The sequence below is a fragment of the Lates calcarifer genome, linkage group LG18 (genome assembly GCF_001640805.2).
Source record: "Lates calcarifer isolate ASB-BC8 linkage group LG18, TLL_Latcal_v3, whole genome shotgun sequence".
In the NCBI taxonomy this organism is placed as follows: Eukaryota; Metazoa; Chordata; class Actinopteri; family Centropomidae; genus Lates; species Lates calcarifer.
In genome coordinates this window covers 5,265,241-5,284,013 of record NC_066850.1, presented here as the reverse complement: position 1 = coordinate 5,284,013, position 18,773 = coordinate 5,265,241, and the positions used below count along the sequence as shown (strand labels likewise).

The 18,773-nt window shown below is 41.8% G+C and overlaps 1 protein-coding gene across 1 annotated transcript in view; it reads right to left on the bottom strand.

Moving 5' to 3' along the window:
- Positions 1-16,779, bottom strand: part of LOC108890146 (lysine-specific demethylase RSBN1L) — a 31,025-nt gene extending 14,246 nt beyond the window's left edge. The window contains exons 1-4 of the mRNA XM_051077874.1: positions 15,704-16,779; positions 9,191-9,373; positions 4,042-4,631; positions 3,752-3,910 (exon numbers count right to left, since the gene is read on the bottom strand). Of these exons, the coding sequence (XP_050933831.1) occupies positions 3,752-3,910; positions 4,042-4,631; positions 9,191-9,373; positions 15,704-16,343 (1,572 nt within the window). The 5' untranslated portion in view covers positions 16,344-16,779. The remainder of the gene's footprint in view (positions 1-3,751; positions 3,911-4,041; positions 4,632-9,190; positions 9,374-15,703) is intronic.
- Positions 16,780-18,773: the final 1,994 nt, after the last annotated feature.

Sequence of the window (18,773 nt, the reverse complement as noted above, 5' to 3'; positions counted from 1 at the left end):
TAAAAAGCCGACTTTATTATATATAATTATCATTGCTGTCATCTTTCTCCTGCTGTCACTTTCTCCGGCTAAAAGCAGTATATTTTTAACAGATCATCTCACTCTCTCTCGACTCTCTACTTGCAGATTATCTATTTTTCTCTTGTCTCTCAGCCTCTCCATCTCCTCCTCTGCCTCTTTCCCTGCTAATACTCTCGTCCCTGGTGGGAAGTCTATTAGATCAAGCCTTTCTCCTTTCCTGTTCTCCTTTCCGTCTCTGGTTCACCCACTTGTTAATTTTATAACAACTTTTCCCTCTTCCTGTCAACTCATCCCTCACTCTCTCAAGAGTTGTCATGGCATCATCTCGCCTCTCTCTCTCTCCCCTGACCTCTTCCTGACCCCTGGATGTCTGTCTGCTTCCTCCTCTCCTCGCCCAGCTCTCTGTGTCTCTCATTCTGAATTATTACGTCCAGTCGGTCTCTAGAGCGCTAAGTCTATTAGTCTATTACTGTGCATGCGTCACAACAAAGCTTCTGGCTGCTGACCGGTGCCTGAAACACAATTGCACACACTTTTCTTGCATAATCTCTCCCTTGGCTCACCCACGAAGAGAAGCATGTGAATGCACCAACACTTAGTGAATTAAAAGTAAAGTAATGGTTACTTTAGTAGAGTCAGATGAGGTGAAGTCAGTGGACAGCTGTTTATCAGTTGTAATCTGAAACTTTGAGACGGTTTACAGTTTATCAACTGATGTAAACGAAACTTGTTGACTAGTTTTTGTCAAATGGAGAGCGACAAAAACTGAAAGGGATTTTCCAGACACAAAGAGCTAGTTTTAGTATTGCTTAATTCCCTTACATATAATTATAGGAATTAACACATATATGTTACATGCCGTGCTTAATAAAATCATATGAAATCATATTCTGCATGATTCTTCTTTTTCTTTATTTAGGGGCTTGACCTTCAAATTCTTCTCCTTTATGAATACTCCAGCTTTAATAAGTTACACTGAAATAACACATGTTCTACAGTCTCAATATCTTTCTCACAGAATCCACAGGTTGTACAATCCTAATTAAATGTTTTATGCAAGAATTGAATGGATTGAATTGAATGGATAAACGTTTTAAAGCTTACCTCTTTGGCTTTCAGTGGAACTGGGTGAGAGAAATACTACATTTTTTTTACTCTCCTGCACCTCTGAATTCTCATAAAACATATTTGATTTTGACCTGATGTGGATAATATTCTGCTGGTAAAACATTTTTAATAAATGTACTCATGAATTGCAAAGTGCTTCCAAGACAGACTGGCCTTGAATCTGACACAATATTACGTTGCATTAAATGCTTTTGAATCATCATACAAAGGGAAATTCAAAGGAATAAAGAGAAGAGTTAAGATGAAATTAACCACAGAAATGAATCTAGTAAATGATTTGTAGACCATATTCCTTCCTGTATTCACACTCATGCCTCTAAACATGCTAACAGTTAACATGTAAGTGCTCTTAATACATTTGTGAGTGCATGCATGACCACAACATGAGCGCAGTTTAATACAACACTAAAGAGCCATACTGTTCTGTTGCTTTGTATTGATCTTCTGGTGCCGTAGCTGCATTATTACGCTCGGTGACTAAACAGGAAAGACCAAATTACCTCACTGTCCATGCACATCATATATTGTCTGCTGGGCTGCACTTGCCCTGAGAAAATGGAGTGCTGTAATCTCCCATAATCCTTACCAGCAGTGAAAATGCCTTCAGTCAGGTGCTGAATACAAAACACTGACATTTTGATCATCGCAAACATACACCGCAACACGCACTGCTCACAGTATGTACGCTATGCATGGAGGGGAGTAAAATGCACACGAAAAACTCAACATCAACACACACCAAAAATTGAAAAAGATAAAAAATTGTAAGCAGCTGCAGCCATTCTGCACACACACTAGTAGAAACAGCCGTCCAGTCATTTCTGACTGGAGCAGAGAGACACGCAACATTGCAGAAACATAAAATGCGCATGATAAACCATTAATGTGTGTGTGTGTGTGTGTACACCTGCGCCTGTGTATATATCAGTGTGCATGCTCACATCTGTGCGTGTGTGTGTAGACTGTATGTCTACTTGCCAAGGTCACTGCTGAAAGCTAGGAGGGAGAAAAAAATTAACAAGACCAGTGGACAATGACGTTAGCCCTGCAAGGAACACTACTCTTAAAGGGACAGCTTAGGACACAGGTTTGAAGGGGAAACTCCACTCAGACAACGGGCTGTTTAGATGTTTAACTCACTCATTTAATTTATTCTAAGCGTGCAGAGATCGAGGATGTGTTTGTGGAGGGAAAAACTGGCCAAAAACAGGCAGAAATATAACATTATGAATATTTCATCATAATGGTGCTGCCTGCACTCAGGTTGAAAAAAAAAAAAGAGCAGGCAGGATCTCAATACAAAGCAGCTCAGGAGGTTTGAGGCAACAAAAGGCTTTTCATTAGTGAACTACAGACATGGGACAGCTCTAAACGAAGAGCTGTGTCACCGTGCACAGAGGAGACAATCCAGACAGACACCACCCACACACACACACACTTCTTGTTTTTCCAGTTGTCCTCAAAAGGCAATGTAATACACTGAGGAGTGAGTGAGTGAGGGGCGTCCAACTACAGCTGCTCCTATACTTGTGCTTTTGAAAAGAAAAGAAGAAAAACACCTTTTGTGTGGGTTTTGACTCTCTAACCTGACTTACTGTGAGCCATGCCACCTGCCTGACAGCAGTCATCTCTCTAAAACTTCACTTCTTGCTTTCTTATCCTCTTTCCGATTATACTGTCACTCTCTTTTCTCTCTAGCAGCCTCTCCTCTCAGATTTTTCTCCCTCTCTTTTCCTGTCACCCTTTCTCTCGCTTGTCGTCTTTCCCTCTCTAAAATGTCCTCTTGCTTTTCTATTTCCTTTCATGCCCTCACTTCAGCCGCGCTCTCTAAAGATTAAGAAGCACTGCAGCGAGAGGAGTGACCCACCAGTCATTTACAAATGTTGTCAGTTAGTCTGAGAAATCAGACATTGGTATAAATGCCAAAAGCTGTTTGACGCTGGACAGATGGAGGCAGATGCTTCAACCAGATGGTTTAAGCCACAACAATAAAACTTTTTCCTCCACACACAGCAGTCACTTAGCCTTTTCCTTCAATCGATTGCTTTGCTTCCCCCAGCATCCCTTCATCCTCCCACCTCTCTACTCACCCACCTCTTCATTCACCTCCTAAGTTTCTGATCCTGCCTTTTCTCCTTTTTATATCCTTTCATAAGCCGTCGCTCTTCGTTAAACTTTATTTTCATATTTCTCATCTAATGTTTCTCTTGAACTGTGCTCACATGTACAAAATACTGACACAGACATCAAGCCATTCATAAACTTTAAACACTCTCTGGTTTTCTGTTCAAATAACAAACCAGCAAACATATGAAGGACACACAATCTAATTTGATGACAGTTTCAGAGAAATCTCTTGGTGAGCCTCCACCTCTTCCTGTGTGTGTGAGAGAGTTTAAAAACAGCTTTAAAAAAGTGTAGACAGTTGTAACCATATCTTGCCATCAGCCTTTCTGGGTGAACCTCACCTGCAGCCTGTGCCCTCCATCTCATGACCTCAAATTACACTTGCTACATCGTGAGACTTCATCAGAGCAGTTCCTGTGTTCACGGATGGTTATGATAGACTTTAAACAGAGGACAGAGGCTTGGAAACACTAACCTGAGAGTAGAAATTAGCCATAGTGGTTGTCTCTATGTCCTTCTTTCCCAGTATTTCCATTTTGACCGGAGCTGACGGGAACTTGGTCGAGAAGTAGTCCAAGAAATCGGGCAGGTAGCTGGCTTCTCCGTGGACGATTCCCATGACATAATGAGCTGCCTGGAAAACAAGTTAGATCATGTAGATGTCTAAAAAAAACACACATATTTAACTGCTTTCATGCTGCAGCTGTGTCATGCTGCACTGAACACAGCATCCAAGGATCAATCTGATCAATATCTGTGACGTACCTGGGATGAGTCCTCGCTGAAGGCCAAGGTGACAAACTCCTGGGCGAATCTCTGCCTCTGGCCCATTGAGAGAGAGGAGAGCTGTGAGGTGTAGGCGTGGGCCACCAGCGCCCCTCCATTAGGCTGGTTCTCTATGTGGATGTACGGGGCGAACTCCAGACCCGCCATGCCGGGGTAGGTGCACCGTGGCTGCTGCTGTTTGGTCGGAGAAGCAAGCGGCGCCTTGATGGAGGACGACACGGAGTTGGGAGAGTTGGAAACTGAGGAGTTAAAGAGGGATTTGGGGGCGAGAGGAGGAGAGGAGGGCAGGATGTGTGAGGACTTGTTGTTAGGTGAGGGGCAAACCGGCAGCGGGGACTTAAATGGAGACAGGGAGGAGTTCTGCGTGGGATCGGAGGCTGAGGAGGAGGAGGTGGGAGATGGGGAGGACGGAGGGAGGAGAAGCAGGCCAGCACAAATGGTTTGGCAGGAGCGGTGGTACATCTTCACTCGTTTGTGCTTCTCCCCCTCTTTGTGTTTCTTCTTCTTTTTCTTCTTCACTTTCTTGATTTGCAGCTCCTCTGAGTTGATCTTGGCTTTCTCTTTTTCATCTAGACACAGACAGAGAGAGAGAAAGGAGGACGTTATTTCATAAAAGATAAACAGAAAATATGGAAAAATGTAATTGTGAGGAGGCTCGAAGGGAGTAAGGAGACACATTATTCTTTCAAGATTTGAAAGGATCTATTCATGTCTGCTTTTTGATGTGTGATGAACCAACAACCAAACAAGTGCTTTGCAGTGATTCAGGCCCTTTTAGCGATGATAAATTTCCAGTAAAAGGTGCTGATTAAGCTCTCTGTTAAAAAGCATACACAATAAATAATGACACTTTCATCCAGATTGTTGTATTATTTATTATCACAGGTTTTTAATCCCCAAAACAAACTGATACCTGATAAATTCTCTACTTAAAAAACAATAAAACAGAGTCCTAACTATTTTAAGCAAGTGTAGACAGATGAGTCATAGCTTTTCCCAGATGGTGTGCATCTCCTGGGGTGTATGCATAAAATAAATTGAAGAGCCCTGAAATGGAATCCCTTGAGAAAAGCAGATATGACTAAGCCAGGAAACAAGCTTTCGAGTGGCACATCTGAACAGAGATAATACTGTATGTGGTGGTCCGTCTCTCAAACGCCCGGGGCAGGACAAAGTGGAACATGCAAATTTATGCACAGCGCTACTATATGTGTTCGTCTGCGAGAGCATGCGCGTTCAGCTGTTCGTCGATTTACAATCGTGTTGGTGCCTCATTCTCGCCCGGTGGTTGTGAAAACAAGTGGACGACATGTATACATTTACTGCGTATGTTTATGTGTGTGCCGGTGTGTGTGGGTGGGTGAGGGTGTGCATATGTGCGTCAGTTTGATAGAGGCACTGCTGCCTCAGCACAATTCCAACATCAGCTAACATCTCGCTCACACACAAACACACACCTTCGGTCTAGTTTGTACCCCACACACGTTCAACGCAACATGAGACAGGAATGAAAAAGAGCAAAGAGAGAGAGAGCAATAAAGAGAGCAACAGAGGGGGAGAAGGTATTTGCAGTACAATACCCAAGCTACTAATCCAAAAGCTCTTTAACCCACAAGTCACCCCTCCCCCAGTTCGCTCTACTCACACACACACACATATATTTATTCCCAAATCTCAACCTTCATCAACCCACAGAGGAGCAGCTCAATATGGAGAAAATACACCGATCAGCCACAACATTAAAAGCTGATCGGCGCGCGTGATGCGTGATAAATCTGTTGGATATTGCCATGGTGATATGGTTTCGGGTACGGTATTCAATTTCACTACCTCACACTTGAAAACTGCAAATACAGATAATGAAAATTCATCTTGTGTCCTGGCAGTAAAAAATGACTTGAAACTTCTTTTCAATTTACAATAAGATCAATATTCTGCTTCTCTAATATTCTATAACACAGCTAATTGTTTGGATCTGTGAACCAAAATGCTCTAACTTTCATCAAGCAACTAGTTTTTTTTTATTCATCTCAATATGTTGTGCACCTGCATCTACTTCACAATAAGTCTTTATTATTTTCATTATCGATTAATCTGTTGATCATTTTCTTAATTAATCGATTACTTGTTAAGTCAATAAAAAGTCAGAAAACAGTGAAAAATGTTGACATCCTCAAATGTCTGGACTAAAGAGACCAGAAAATATTCACATTTGTGAAGCTGAAATTAAGAGAATTTCGACATTTTCTCAAAATGATTAATCAATTTTTAAAGTAGCTGGTGATTAATTTAACAGCTGACAACTAATCGATTAATTCATCAGTCTACTAATCGTTGCAGCTCTACATCCTTTCCTTCGTGGCTTTTTCTGACAGATTACGAATCATTGAAAAACTTTTACTCTGCATGTAGCCCACAGTGTATACATGTTCATATGTGTTACATACTCTGCTTATAGGTTTATTTATTTTATGTGTTCTGTAGTGGATGGTCCTGATCAGTTTAAGGTCAGATAAGTTCCCAGTCCAATAAACACACACAGAGACACACATAAACAAATAGCCTTACTGGTAGTAAAGAAGCCCCACTGTCAGAATAGCTGTTTGCACCTTATTGATTTCCTATACATGTGTCCTCTGGCTGCCTCTCTCTCTCTCTCTCTCTCTCTCTCTCTCTCTCTCTCTCTCTCTCTCTCTCTCTCTCTCTCTCGCTCTCTCTCTCTCTCTCTCTCTCTCGCGCTCTCTCTCGCTCTCTCTCGCTCTCTCTCGCTCTCTCTCGCTCACCCTGTTGAATTGTAAACTTAACTCTCTCTCACTAATTACATTTTAACCCCACACCACACCCCACAAACATTAGCAAACTAACTAACACTGTGTGATTAAATGGCTCACTCACTATCACTGCAAACGTATTCTCTGGTCTCTCAACTCTGATTCAATATAACACCATGTATTCCCAGAGTGTCTCTATTATCGTAAACACACATGATTAACTACAAGGCTTCCTCTCAGGATCACTGCAGCCTGAACACACACACTCTCAGTCTCTACCGAGTGCGGCCTTTTTCTAACTCTACGCTCATACTGACAGGAGGAAGACTGAAATAGTGTGCCAAATAATCCATCTGTAATTTTCATCTGCAGCCACCGGCTCCGGTATGTGGCCAAAAGCCTCACTAAGACTTTGAAATGTCACAGTGTGGTCATGACACACCAGCACATGGACACGGCACTGCACAAGTGTGACTGGAGCTTGACAACAAGGTCAAATCAATCAGAAACAAAAAAAAGTGGCGTTTGTGTATTTGCGTCAGTGTGTGGCGTGTCTGTCTGAAAAGGTCACGTATTAAAGTGAAAACAGCCGCTGTTGACAAATGGGGAGCTGCAGTTCGGTGGCTGAGAGCTCAGATTACACAGAGAGAGAGAGAGAGATGGAGATTACGTCAGAGCGCTCTGCAAATTATTCACTACTGTCAAAAGGCTAGCAATGAAACTCACCAGCACATTCATACAGTGAGCACAGCAGAGGACAGACGTGTGCATCAAGTAGAGCCAGACAAAGCTGATAGGCAGGCAGGATTTCATCTGTCTTATATACGATGTAGCATTATGGATTTTCTTTGCAGGAGAAGACAAACACATGCTGCACAAAGACAGTAAAAAAGATTTTTTTTCAAAGCTGGGACCAACAGATGTTTGTTTACGGACGTATTTAGGCTACATCACCTCGGCCTGTCTCCCAGCTTCTCCTGTTACGATCCTAGCGACCAGATGCACAACCAGCGCACACACAAACGCAGTGCAAGAGGGTCAGACTAAATAAACCCTGAGCCTAATTTCACCATGAGGGTAGAAGCGCAGTGCAAAGGTCAACCTCATGCTAGGGATCAAATTCTCAAAGAAAAAAAATAAAGTAGTTGCAACTGCAGTCGTGGAGCTCTCCCACCACCACACAGAGACTATTCTATATCGGGCCTTTTATAGCTACCGCATAGTATTAGCATTTTCTCCAACACCCACTGGGATGCCAAGCGGTTGTGTGTGCTGCTTGTACGTTACAAACATAATGATGATTTACTGTACGGCGCCCTGTGAAAGTAGGACATGTTTGGTTACCTTAGCAGCAGGTCTTTTACTGCGCCTCCTCTAGCTGAGCTGAAATCCACGCTGAGGTCCAACAGGGTGCACTTCCACGTGTGAAAACATCATTTAAGTGTGAACCAGTGAGAAATCTGTGACGAGTTCTGCCCACGAGTCTGTGCTTCGAACTAGAGTGAGTATAATAAATGCTTCCAGTGACGGTCTGTGCTAATAGCTGGTTGCTCAGAGATCTGACCCACTTTCTTTCTACAACGCATTTAAATTTTTTACCTTTATCAGTTTTAAATTTCTCTAGTTTTCAAACTGTAAACCACAGAGTGTCAGAAGAGATAAGAGAGATATAACAAGTAGCCTGTGGGGAGTGTAACTCAGCCCAATGAGCCACCAGGACACATTGACACATTTGATTTCCTCCTCACTGTCAAAGCAACAGACTGCCCAAACAATAACAAGTCAACATGTCAACCTCCTCCTGCTGTCAAACCAGGGCATCAAAAACCAATAAAACACAATCCGCTGCAGTCAAACATCATCAACACTGTAGTCTTTATGCAAAATTAGTTTTTTACTGTATGCTGTTTAATGTTTCCAAATCATCACCTCAATAATTATCTAATTCTAAATAAACTAACATAAATCTAGCACTTAAACAATAACAGACAAGTCGATGAACAGAAAATAAATGTGGACCTTGAGTTGAGCATTATTGTAAAGCTGCTGTTTCTAAGATTCAGAAGTGAACATTCAAGCACAATTTTGATGCCTTTTGTTAAGCAAAAATGTCAAATATTTGTGGTTTCCGGCTTCTTACATGTGAGAATTTGCATTTTTATACAGTGGTAAATGGAATAGTTTTTGGTTTTGGACTGTTACCTGGACAAATAAGCTATCTGAAGACATCACTGTAGGCTCAGGGAAATTATAGTGGGCATTTTCTGACTTTGAAAAATCAACAGTTTAACCAACAATGCAAGAAAAACATCCCTACAGAAGTCACTTAGTATGCTCGTATGTGTTCTTCCACCAACCTTTAATTGGCTGCTTGACTTCTCCGTTCTCCCTCTTAATCTCATTCATCACTTTGTGCTTCTTCTTCTCTTTTTCTCTCTCTCTGTCTTTGACCTTCTTCTTCTCCCTCTCTTCACGGTCTCTCTCCTTCGCCTTGTCCTTGTTGGAGTTGCTCTGTGGAAGAAGAGAGGAAGGTTTCAGGTCTCAGTGGTAGAAACACATTAGCATGAGCACTCGGATTTACTCTCTCACACACACACTTCGATTTACTTCTCTAACCTCTTAACCGAACTCTCGCCAACTGCTTCACCTTGGCCGTCCACCTTAACTTTTCCTTAATCGTGTTGGTCTTCCTTCTACAAAATGTTTGGCTTTTCCCTCCCTGCTGCAACAAACTCATCTCTCCTCCACAGCCTCTGGTCTTATCTCCCATGTTTCCTCAGCAGTGTAATGACCTTCCAGTTCCCTTTAAGACTGTGCCAGTCACTCTGCAACTTCACTCACAACCTTAAAGCTACATCTCATCAAGATACACCTCACACCTCCACCCTCACCCCCCAAAAACTCACTAGCTACTACCTCTATTCAATATGCCCCAGGTCTTTAAAGACTCCTAAAAATCCTCCCTTGCTTTTCCACTCATTTTCATTTCCTCTTCCAGCATTTCTCCGTCTGACAGAGTCATTTGAGTGTTGAGGGAATATTACAGATCGAGGAATTTAAAGTGCTCTCTAATGCAACACTCGCTGCAAGTCGCCGTGGATGAGAGCATCAGTTTAAAATGTAAATATCATACCATCGCGAGCGCCTCTTCAGTCGCTGGGAGGGCTTTCTGAGAGAAAAGGCGCATCTTAAGTGTGTGCACATGAAACAAACACACACTTTTTCTGTAAGTCAACATCTCACATCCCAGCTGAGCTAAGAGAAACCTCATCTTTCCAAAAATAACTTGATTAATAATAACTTGATTCTTTATTTTCTTTCATTTTCCTATAAAGAAATGTTTAAAAAAAAAAACCACCTTTTTTTTCCACATTAGTCCCTTTGCCGTTTCTTTTCTTTTTCTTTCCAAAGAATTTTTTTTCTTTGAACTCGGTCAGATCCACCTTTAAAAGGAAGCCGTGTTTTCAGACTGCTCACTCTCCTGTGGATGTGGGGAGTGGGAAAGTGAACGCAGTGGGGTTGGACTCACTGTTTGCAGGATCAAAGGAGAAAATGCTTTGAAAGTAAAAAGGCTTAAAGGAGCAGTAAGAGAATTAGAGTTACATCGATACACTCCTTTTAATAATATTTAAATAAATACTTCTGCATTTTGAATTTCAGCTGATCGTTTTTCTTTGCCACTTAACACGCAGGTAGTCATCCCCCATCGTACCCCGTGGTTAAGAGGAGGAATGCCAGGAATGTTAACAAACCATTTTAAGAACGACGCAAAATAAATGCTGTAAAATTACCAGACACTGTAAGCTGCCTGGTGGGAAAAAAAATAAAACAGCCAGTTTCAAAACATCAATTTAGCTCCACAGGAAACTGCCTACAAAAGAGGGGCTCACTCAGATCTACTGCCAGATTTCTAAAAACATGTCAGGCCGTGCCAGAGCAGCAACATTCATAAACTTAAAATTTAGAGGCGATGGGAGATAAATTAGCCCAGGTGTTTGACCTGGCCTTAAATAGACTGGAGAACAAGCTGATTTATCACAGCTTGACTGAAGGGTCTTCCCCTTAAAATAAAGAGAAGCGTTCTTTTGAACTTTATGGGAACCACGGTGAAGTGGTTAAGAGGAGCACCCCATGGTTCAGAGGGGGGGGGGGGTCACAAGTTCAAACTGGCCCATAACTAAAATGTAAAGCAACGACAGTTTTGTCACAACATAAAACTAAAGATGTAAATGAATCAGAAATGAACGTGATTCAGGAAACTGAAACTTTTCTTTTCTCCTTTTTCTCATTTTGTTTTCTGACTTTCTTGCAGCAGACGATTTTCAAGGGAGGAACACAGCAGGAGGTTTTCACTGTTTGGATGATCACAGGGGAGAAGACACTTTGAAAGCTAGAGGGCCGGCGGCAGGCAGTTTGTAAACTTCAACTACACCAGCACTCACAACTTTTCAGAATTAAAAAAACGAAAGAAGAAGAAAAAGAAGAAGAAAATCAATGAACTATCTGCATTTGAATATTTGCTTTTTAATGTGAACTGGAAACTGAAAACATCTGTCCTTGAAATTAACTCTATTTGGCACGTGTATTGATTTATTGTAACCTGAGGCAGCATCGTGTTTAACACTGTAGCACAGCCAAGTTTAAATGTGTGTTAGCAATGTGATAAGACTGGTGACCTGTCCGGGGTGTTCCCTGCCTCTCGCCAAAATGCATGCTGGGATCGGCTCCAGCCCCCTGTGACCCGAAACAGGATAAACAGTTCAGAAAACGGATGAAAGAACTGTATTAATCTCACTTCCCTTTACTCTGGCCCTGCAAAGGCTTCCATGTGAAAGTCTTAATGCCCTTTCATATTATTTACATAACGTCTATTTCCATGCTCTGCGCACCTGATTTTAATACAGACGGTTTCTTTCTGGACATTTTCCATCAGATTGTCTTATGTGGATAATTAAACTGAATCATGCAAATGCTGTTTCTGTGGCAGAATCTGAAAACTTTAAAGATATAGACATGGTGAGCTCACTGCTGCGAACATCAGAGCTCGTGGAGCACTCCCATGTGAACAAAATGCTGGACACTAACAAGCGCATCACTTCAGCAGTAAATCGACTCACGCTGTGATGTTGTGGCAAACTGGGACGAAAGAAAACAGGCCTACGACGTGGGTGCACAGAGTTAAATTCGAAAGACACTGTGGAAAGACATATATCACTTCAATTATGAGTCTGTCGACAGCAGCTCAGGCGCAGGAAGAATGAAGAGCACAAGATATTTTCAGATCTGTTTGGATCAGTGCTGCTGGACTCGCTGCAGGACTACAGGCAGACGCCTGCCTCCCAGCAAAATAATGCAAATGCAAGATGGTAAGTTTGACCCCGCTTGTGTGAAAAATCCATGCTTCACCATTCAAGCTGACATCAAAAACTATTTAGCAAAAAGGTTCATGAAGTCCGTGTAATTCCGCTGAACTGCGATTGTACATGCAGAGTTAAGTGTCCAGTAATTTTTGGGGACTGAACAAATGACCCAGCCGACAGTTAGTTAATTGGGTGCTGATTGCGACTAAGCTTCAATTTCTCTCCTCTTTCCCCATCGCTGCACTCGACCACAGACAAGAAGATGCAGACACAGTGAGGGACTCTGTCAGCGTAGCACATTTACATGCACACAAATAACCTAATTACTGCAATTCAGACATGATTCACAGTAGCCTGACTTCACCAATAACCAGGGTTTACGTGACTTTTTTTAATAGTCAGAATTATATCCTGAACAGGAACAACAAGAAACAGGAACACTGAATAATAAGAAAGCTACAACGTGAATTTTGCATCAGCATTAATCTGTGTTTTAGTTGTTTACACTAGGAATGGTGATTAAAACATTGGCATGTATTCCAGCTTCATTAATGGAGCTGCGATGTCTCTGAATTCATCTTAAATATGAGTAAGATAATCCATTTAAAGTGTTCGCCGCTTATATTATTGGGAGTACTGCATTTCATCAGACTGCATGTAAATACAGCGGGTGTCAACGACAGGTCAAACAGCCTCAATGAGGATTAAACTTGTGACCTTTGAATAAAACAACATCATCATGAACACGAGTCAAACGTGCCAATAAATATTTGCAGTAACTTCTTCTTTAAGTTTTCCTTGTCCTGGTCCACCTGTGCTCCGTCAGACTCAGAAACCCCCCCGCTAATATTACTCCAATGATGTGATACTCTTTGGATCCCTGCAGGAAAATTCTTTCCCTCCAGGAAGGTCAGCAAAGCACACAGTTCGGCTTCTCAGCGCCGCTCCTGAAGCTGGCAGGACTCACTCTCCACTAGCTCAAGGGCACTTTCCTCCAGCGCCAGCCTCAATCTCATGTCCTCAAAGCAGTCTGTCTAACCGCTGGGCCTGCCTGCCACTCAACACCTGAGCTTTTCAATCCTTGGAAAAACATTTTTGCTCTGGATTAATGTGCATTAACACTCCACTCCACATTCATATACCTCCACGTCTTCACATTTGAAGCCACTCAGTGTGATTACGATCTCCTGCTGTGGCTGACCGTTGAGCAGCTCACCACAGCAATTAGGCATTCAGCGTTTTGCTCAAGAGCACCTCAGTGGGACTGCTGAAGGAGAGCTATTATTTATGTTACTAAATGAAAATGTTTTCCAATTCAGCGACAACAAACCTTTTAAATGACGACTGTACAAGATAGCGACTGGATTCGCTGTGTTAAGTGAAGCGGTGAATATTTATTCTTAATAAGCCTGCAATTAACAATTGTTAAATCAACATAATGCGCAAATAAACCATACCTGCTATACCAGCAATTCATTTTTAATGACTGCTCCATTAAACTGCATTCATTGATGAGCTATGAGGCAGAGTTTATTTAACATTCCCAATTTTTAAAGCCTGTTAAAGGTCTTACGCTGTTCTAAAATCCCTGTGAAGCACTGCCTGCCACCTTGTTGCATCAGTAAAATAAAACTGATCCAGCACAGCCTGTTTACAAGACAGGGTTTCTGATAGTGTGTTAGGGGCTACAGGCCAACAGCACACGTCTCGTTTCTGGTGTTCTCGCTGACTGCGGAGGCTGTTCAGAGCATGTCATGACCTCTTAAACTACCCAACTGGAAACGGGTGACATCATGCACTCACACTCTCTCACATGTGTCCACTCGATGCTCCTGCTACGGTCTAAACATTTACACACTAACACACACACACACACTGCCAAACACAAATGCGCAATGAGACACTGCTTTGGTGTGACAATGAAATAACACACACAAAAACAGAAACGTCCACTAATGAGACGGTCATAAAACAAACATTTGTTGCTTTAGCGTTGTGACAATCAGTCACATTAATATAATAATTACTCCTCGGAAACTAATACAATTAATTTATTAATGGCCTGATAATTATTGTATTATTACCTGTTATGTCAATGATGGTAAAAACAATAATACTGAGCCACATATATGTTGGTCATATAGAGTACTCCTTTTATACAATGCATAAACAACGGTTTATGTAAGGATTATATATAATTTATACGTAGCTATACTGTTTAACCTTACATATGTTTAGGTATAACACCTTTTCAATAACACAATTAAGTAATATTCTAATATAGCTACTGGAATACTGTAAAATGTTTGTTAATTATTTAATAGTTATTGTTTAATACTTTAAAATGATTAAATGTTGCCATTTCCGTTCTTAAAGGATGCCTTATAGTATAATGACGTATTACGTCATAATTTATTTAACGGACTGTTCCACATGAGTTAATGTCTGGTGTCATTTTTCCCCCTCTCACCCACATAACAGACATGTATCAACACCAGTGGTCATACTCAAAACAAACCTAAATGTGGATGCACTGAGTTAAGAGTCTAGTTACTTCAGTGTGATAATAAAGGCTTCAGTTGTGAAACAAATCGGAGAAGCAGTGGTGGAATGGATAAAACTGTAAAACATGGAGTATCAACAAGCCACGGAGCTGTGTCTGTTTCTATACAGCCTGAGGTTACAGAGGGGGGCGTGGTGCTCTACCAAAACAACACTTGCACTATAATGGCGGGCGGCTGTCATATTGTTATGACAGCAGCGTGTAGTTTTCATACATATAACGCTCCAAAGAAAATACGATAACTCAATGCGCGTTTACGTAACAGAATTGACAATTTAAAATAAAATAACAATTTACCTCGATCGTTACGCTGACGTGACAGAGATTATAGCTTGTTTAGTCGTTTTAACACCTTAGTTTTAATAGATTACAATACGCTACTGTTAAATGTATGTGAATAAAACACGTTCTATTTAGTCAATACGACATAACTACGTAAGAATTCCGCAGCAGCACGAGAGCAGCTGGTTACAATGTAACAACCAGGTCGCGCGACTACTGCTGCTGCTGCCCTGGAACGCCGTTGTGGAGCTCGAGGGTTCACGAGCGGGTGAACAAGCGACGAAAGCTGGCAGCCATAGCCCGTAGAAACATCGACTAAACTGGGTTTTATAGCCACTCAACTCGATGTAAACATTTCCCCGGGGGAACAAACACGGATTAGAGTAACTCTCGAGTGTTCTACCATGTCTTACACGTCGTTTGAGGGCGCCTTTTGAACAGTAGCTAGTCCGAAAACAGGACTGTCCGAGACAAATTAGAAGGCAGTCAACTGCACACTCCGGGCCACATGTTCATATCCCAAGTGGCTGAATCTACGACGAGCCAAGTAACTATAAAAGGACACAACTCTTGCCTGCTTATAATAAACACAACTCAAACTTTTACGAATTCCCTCCCTCGTTAAAGTGAATTTTAACCAAAGAAAATATACTATGATGGCCTACCTTTGGGTGGCAACATGACCTCCCCATTTTCTCTCTTCACTGCAGAAATGTAATTAAATCTGCTGATATCGCTGTTGTTGTTACTAGCGTTACTCCCGGGTCCGGAGGTCAACATCAGTTTATGTTTCTTTTTCTCTTCTCCGCCTCCTTTTCCCTTCTCCCTCTCTTTCTCCCGCTGTTTATCTTTACTGGGTTTCTTGGGTTTGGAGGAGGAAGGCGCTTTGTGGAGGAAGAAATCGCTCTGTTTGAAGACTTTGTGTGTGTTTGTCGGTGGTTGGGATCCACCGGTAGCAGGCACCGGAGGGTTGTTGCCGCTCGCCTTAACCGGACTGAAGCTCCACAAACCCGTGCCACTGCCATAGCTCTGCTGCTTCGTGGGCTGTTGGAGTTTCTCTTTGCCGCTACCGTCGCCTCCCACTCCTCCTTCCCTGCTGAGTTTCTTGGGTTTAACGCTCCTCTCCTCGACTCGGACCTTCTTGGGCGGCGGCGGGTTGAAATCCCGGGAAGACTGAGAGCGGTTGTCAGGGGCTCCCTTCGCCTCGGTCGGCTTGGCGAGCGGGCTTTTGGCGGAGGTGACCGCGGGGGCTACCGCAGTAGCCGCAGCTCCGGTGAGGTGAACGGAGCCCAGCGAGTCAGCCATCTTGAGGCTTCTCTCTCTATTTACTCTCTTCCCCCAACGGCCGTCGCTGCTGTTTTTTTGCGCGACGTGCAAGCAGGCAGTGAAGGGGCGGGGCAGACGTTTGACTGACAGGCGGACCGGGAGGGGGCGGGATTAAGGCTTGATCGACAGGTAGAGAGGGAAAAACTAGGGGCGGGGTTTAGCGGCTGTGTATGTAGCCTACTATCTGAGGCTAAATTGTTTTATTTATCACAAATTTTCACCACTGAAGTACAATATCAATCTTCCAGCCCTTCATGGAGTTCTAAAAAATAATTAACCAGCAATGTCTGAAAAACCTATACAGTCATTTCATTTAGTTCCTATCATGCTCATTTGCTGTTAAATTGTGTTTTATCAAATTTCTTTCCTTTTTTTCTGCAAGGTTGCAACCAACGATAATTTGTAATTTTCTTTAATAAAAGATTGATTGTTCCTTGTTAAAGAAAAGAAATATGCCTTCCATTATTCCCATGAGTAAAAAAAAATAAATAAATTGTCATTTTTAAATGGCAAAAGTCTTGTATTCACATTGTTGAGTAAAAGTGGTGCATATGGAGCTAATTAATTGCTTTGTACACTAATCTATAACAGTGCATCTTATTTTGTAATCTGATCATATGTTTATTATGTTAAATCTTAATCTGTTTTGATTAATCCATCAATTTTAGTTTATAAATTGTCTGCTGCTTGTTTTGTCAAACCAACAATCTAAAACCAAAAGATATTTTAGGTTTCTGTGTTTGGATTTACACTTTACGCCAGCACTGTACAGCCTGACGGAACATGGTGGAGAAGTTTGGTGTTGGGGTGTGTTTGTTGAAATGGAAATGTCCCTATCAAAGAGATAAACTTGTCCTCTTTCATCTAATCTTCACAACTGGATGAGCTTATCATTCTCACACACTGAACACATCATTATACAGAGTCATGAATCCTCCGGCGCTGTTTACACTTTGATTTATTGAGATGAAAACTTTTTTTTTCTCCGCTCAGACTGATTGGCGGACCTCTCGGCGCGAGGCCTGTCAGCATGTGACAGCTGACCATGAATACTAAACATGATTAGCGGCTGCATGAGGAGGGTTGTATAGTCACAACTGGCTGTAAACATAGTGGCAAGATTATTGTATGATGCAAGGCAGACGTGAAAATCTGATGTCTGTGTGTGCTGTGGCAGCTTAGGAGAAAACTATGAAGTTAGTGTGTGTAAGAGTGTAAGTCAAACTCCTCCAGCATCTACTGTATGAAATAAATTTACCTAAAATGAATGCAGTCAAATAGATTTTCCATCCCAGGCGTTAGAAACGGAGCTGACAGAGTTCTCATTTTCTTCAGATGGCAGCACGACTGCTCACATTCACTCAACACTGATTGGCTATATTTATAAGCTATTACATAACATGTTAAAATGCTCCATGGGAAAACTGAGGTGACCCAGTTAAGATAGCAACCTGGCTTAATTTATACTACAAGGAGGAAGTGTGTGTGTGTGTGGTGTGTGTGTGTGTGTGTGTGGGACAGACTATGTATTCATACTGTGCTACTGAGAGGAAAACACTGCATAGATTATCAGGTGTGAGTAAAATAAAGGGGGAGTAAGTTATAAAATGTACATGAAAAAGTAAAAGGAAGACAACACTGCAGTTGTGTGAGGCTGACTGGGTGTATATCTTGTGTATTATGTATGCAGAGCATGTTTTATGTATATATGACTGTCTTATTGGTTAGTTTTTGCACAGATTGAGTGTAAGTCACGTATTTCATACTTGTTTTGATACCTTTTGACATGAACATAAAAGTTTCAGATCTGTAAATGTTTTAAATGTGTTTTTTTTTTTTTAAACATTCAGAGCTAATTTCTACTTGTAGTGCTGTATACACACACAGATCAGCCATAACATTAAAACCACTGACAGGTGAATAACATTAATCATCTTGTTAAAATAATATGTTCTGCTGGGTCTTGGTATTTGCTTGGATGTTACTTTGACATGTACCACTCACCTAAACATTGTTGCAGACCAAGGACACTCCTCTGTGGCAACGGCACTCCCCAATGGCAGGGGCCTCCCCCAGCAGGACAAAGCTCCCATCACACCACAAAAACTGCTCAGAAATACCTTGAGGAACACAACAAAGAGCCCGAGGTGTTGACCTGGCCTCCATACTCCCCTGATAACAATCTGATGCAGCAACAATGTTTAGGTGGGTGGTAGGTTCAAGTAACATCCGGATGAAACCCAAAGGTTATTCACTTCATCTGTCAGTTTTACTGTTGTGGCTGATTGGTGTATATATTGTGTGCTAAAAAATAATGGGAAAGGTGTATAAATCATGTATCTTGTGCATTAGTTGTTTTTGATGTGAACATAAATCTGCAATCTCAAGGTTAACTTACTGAATTATACG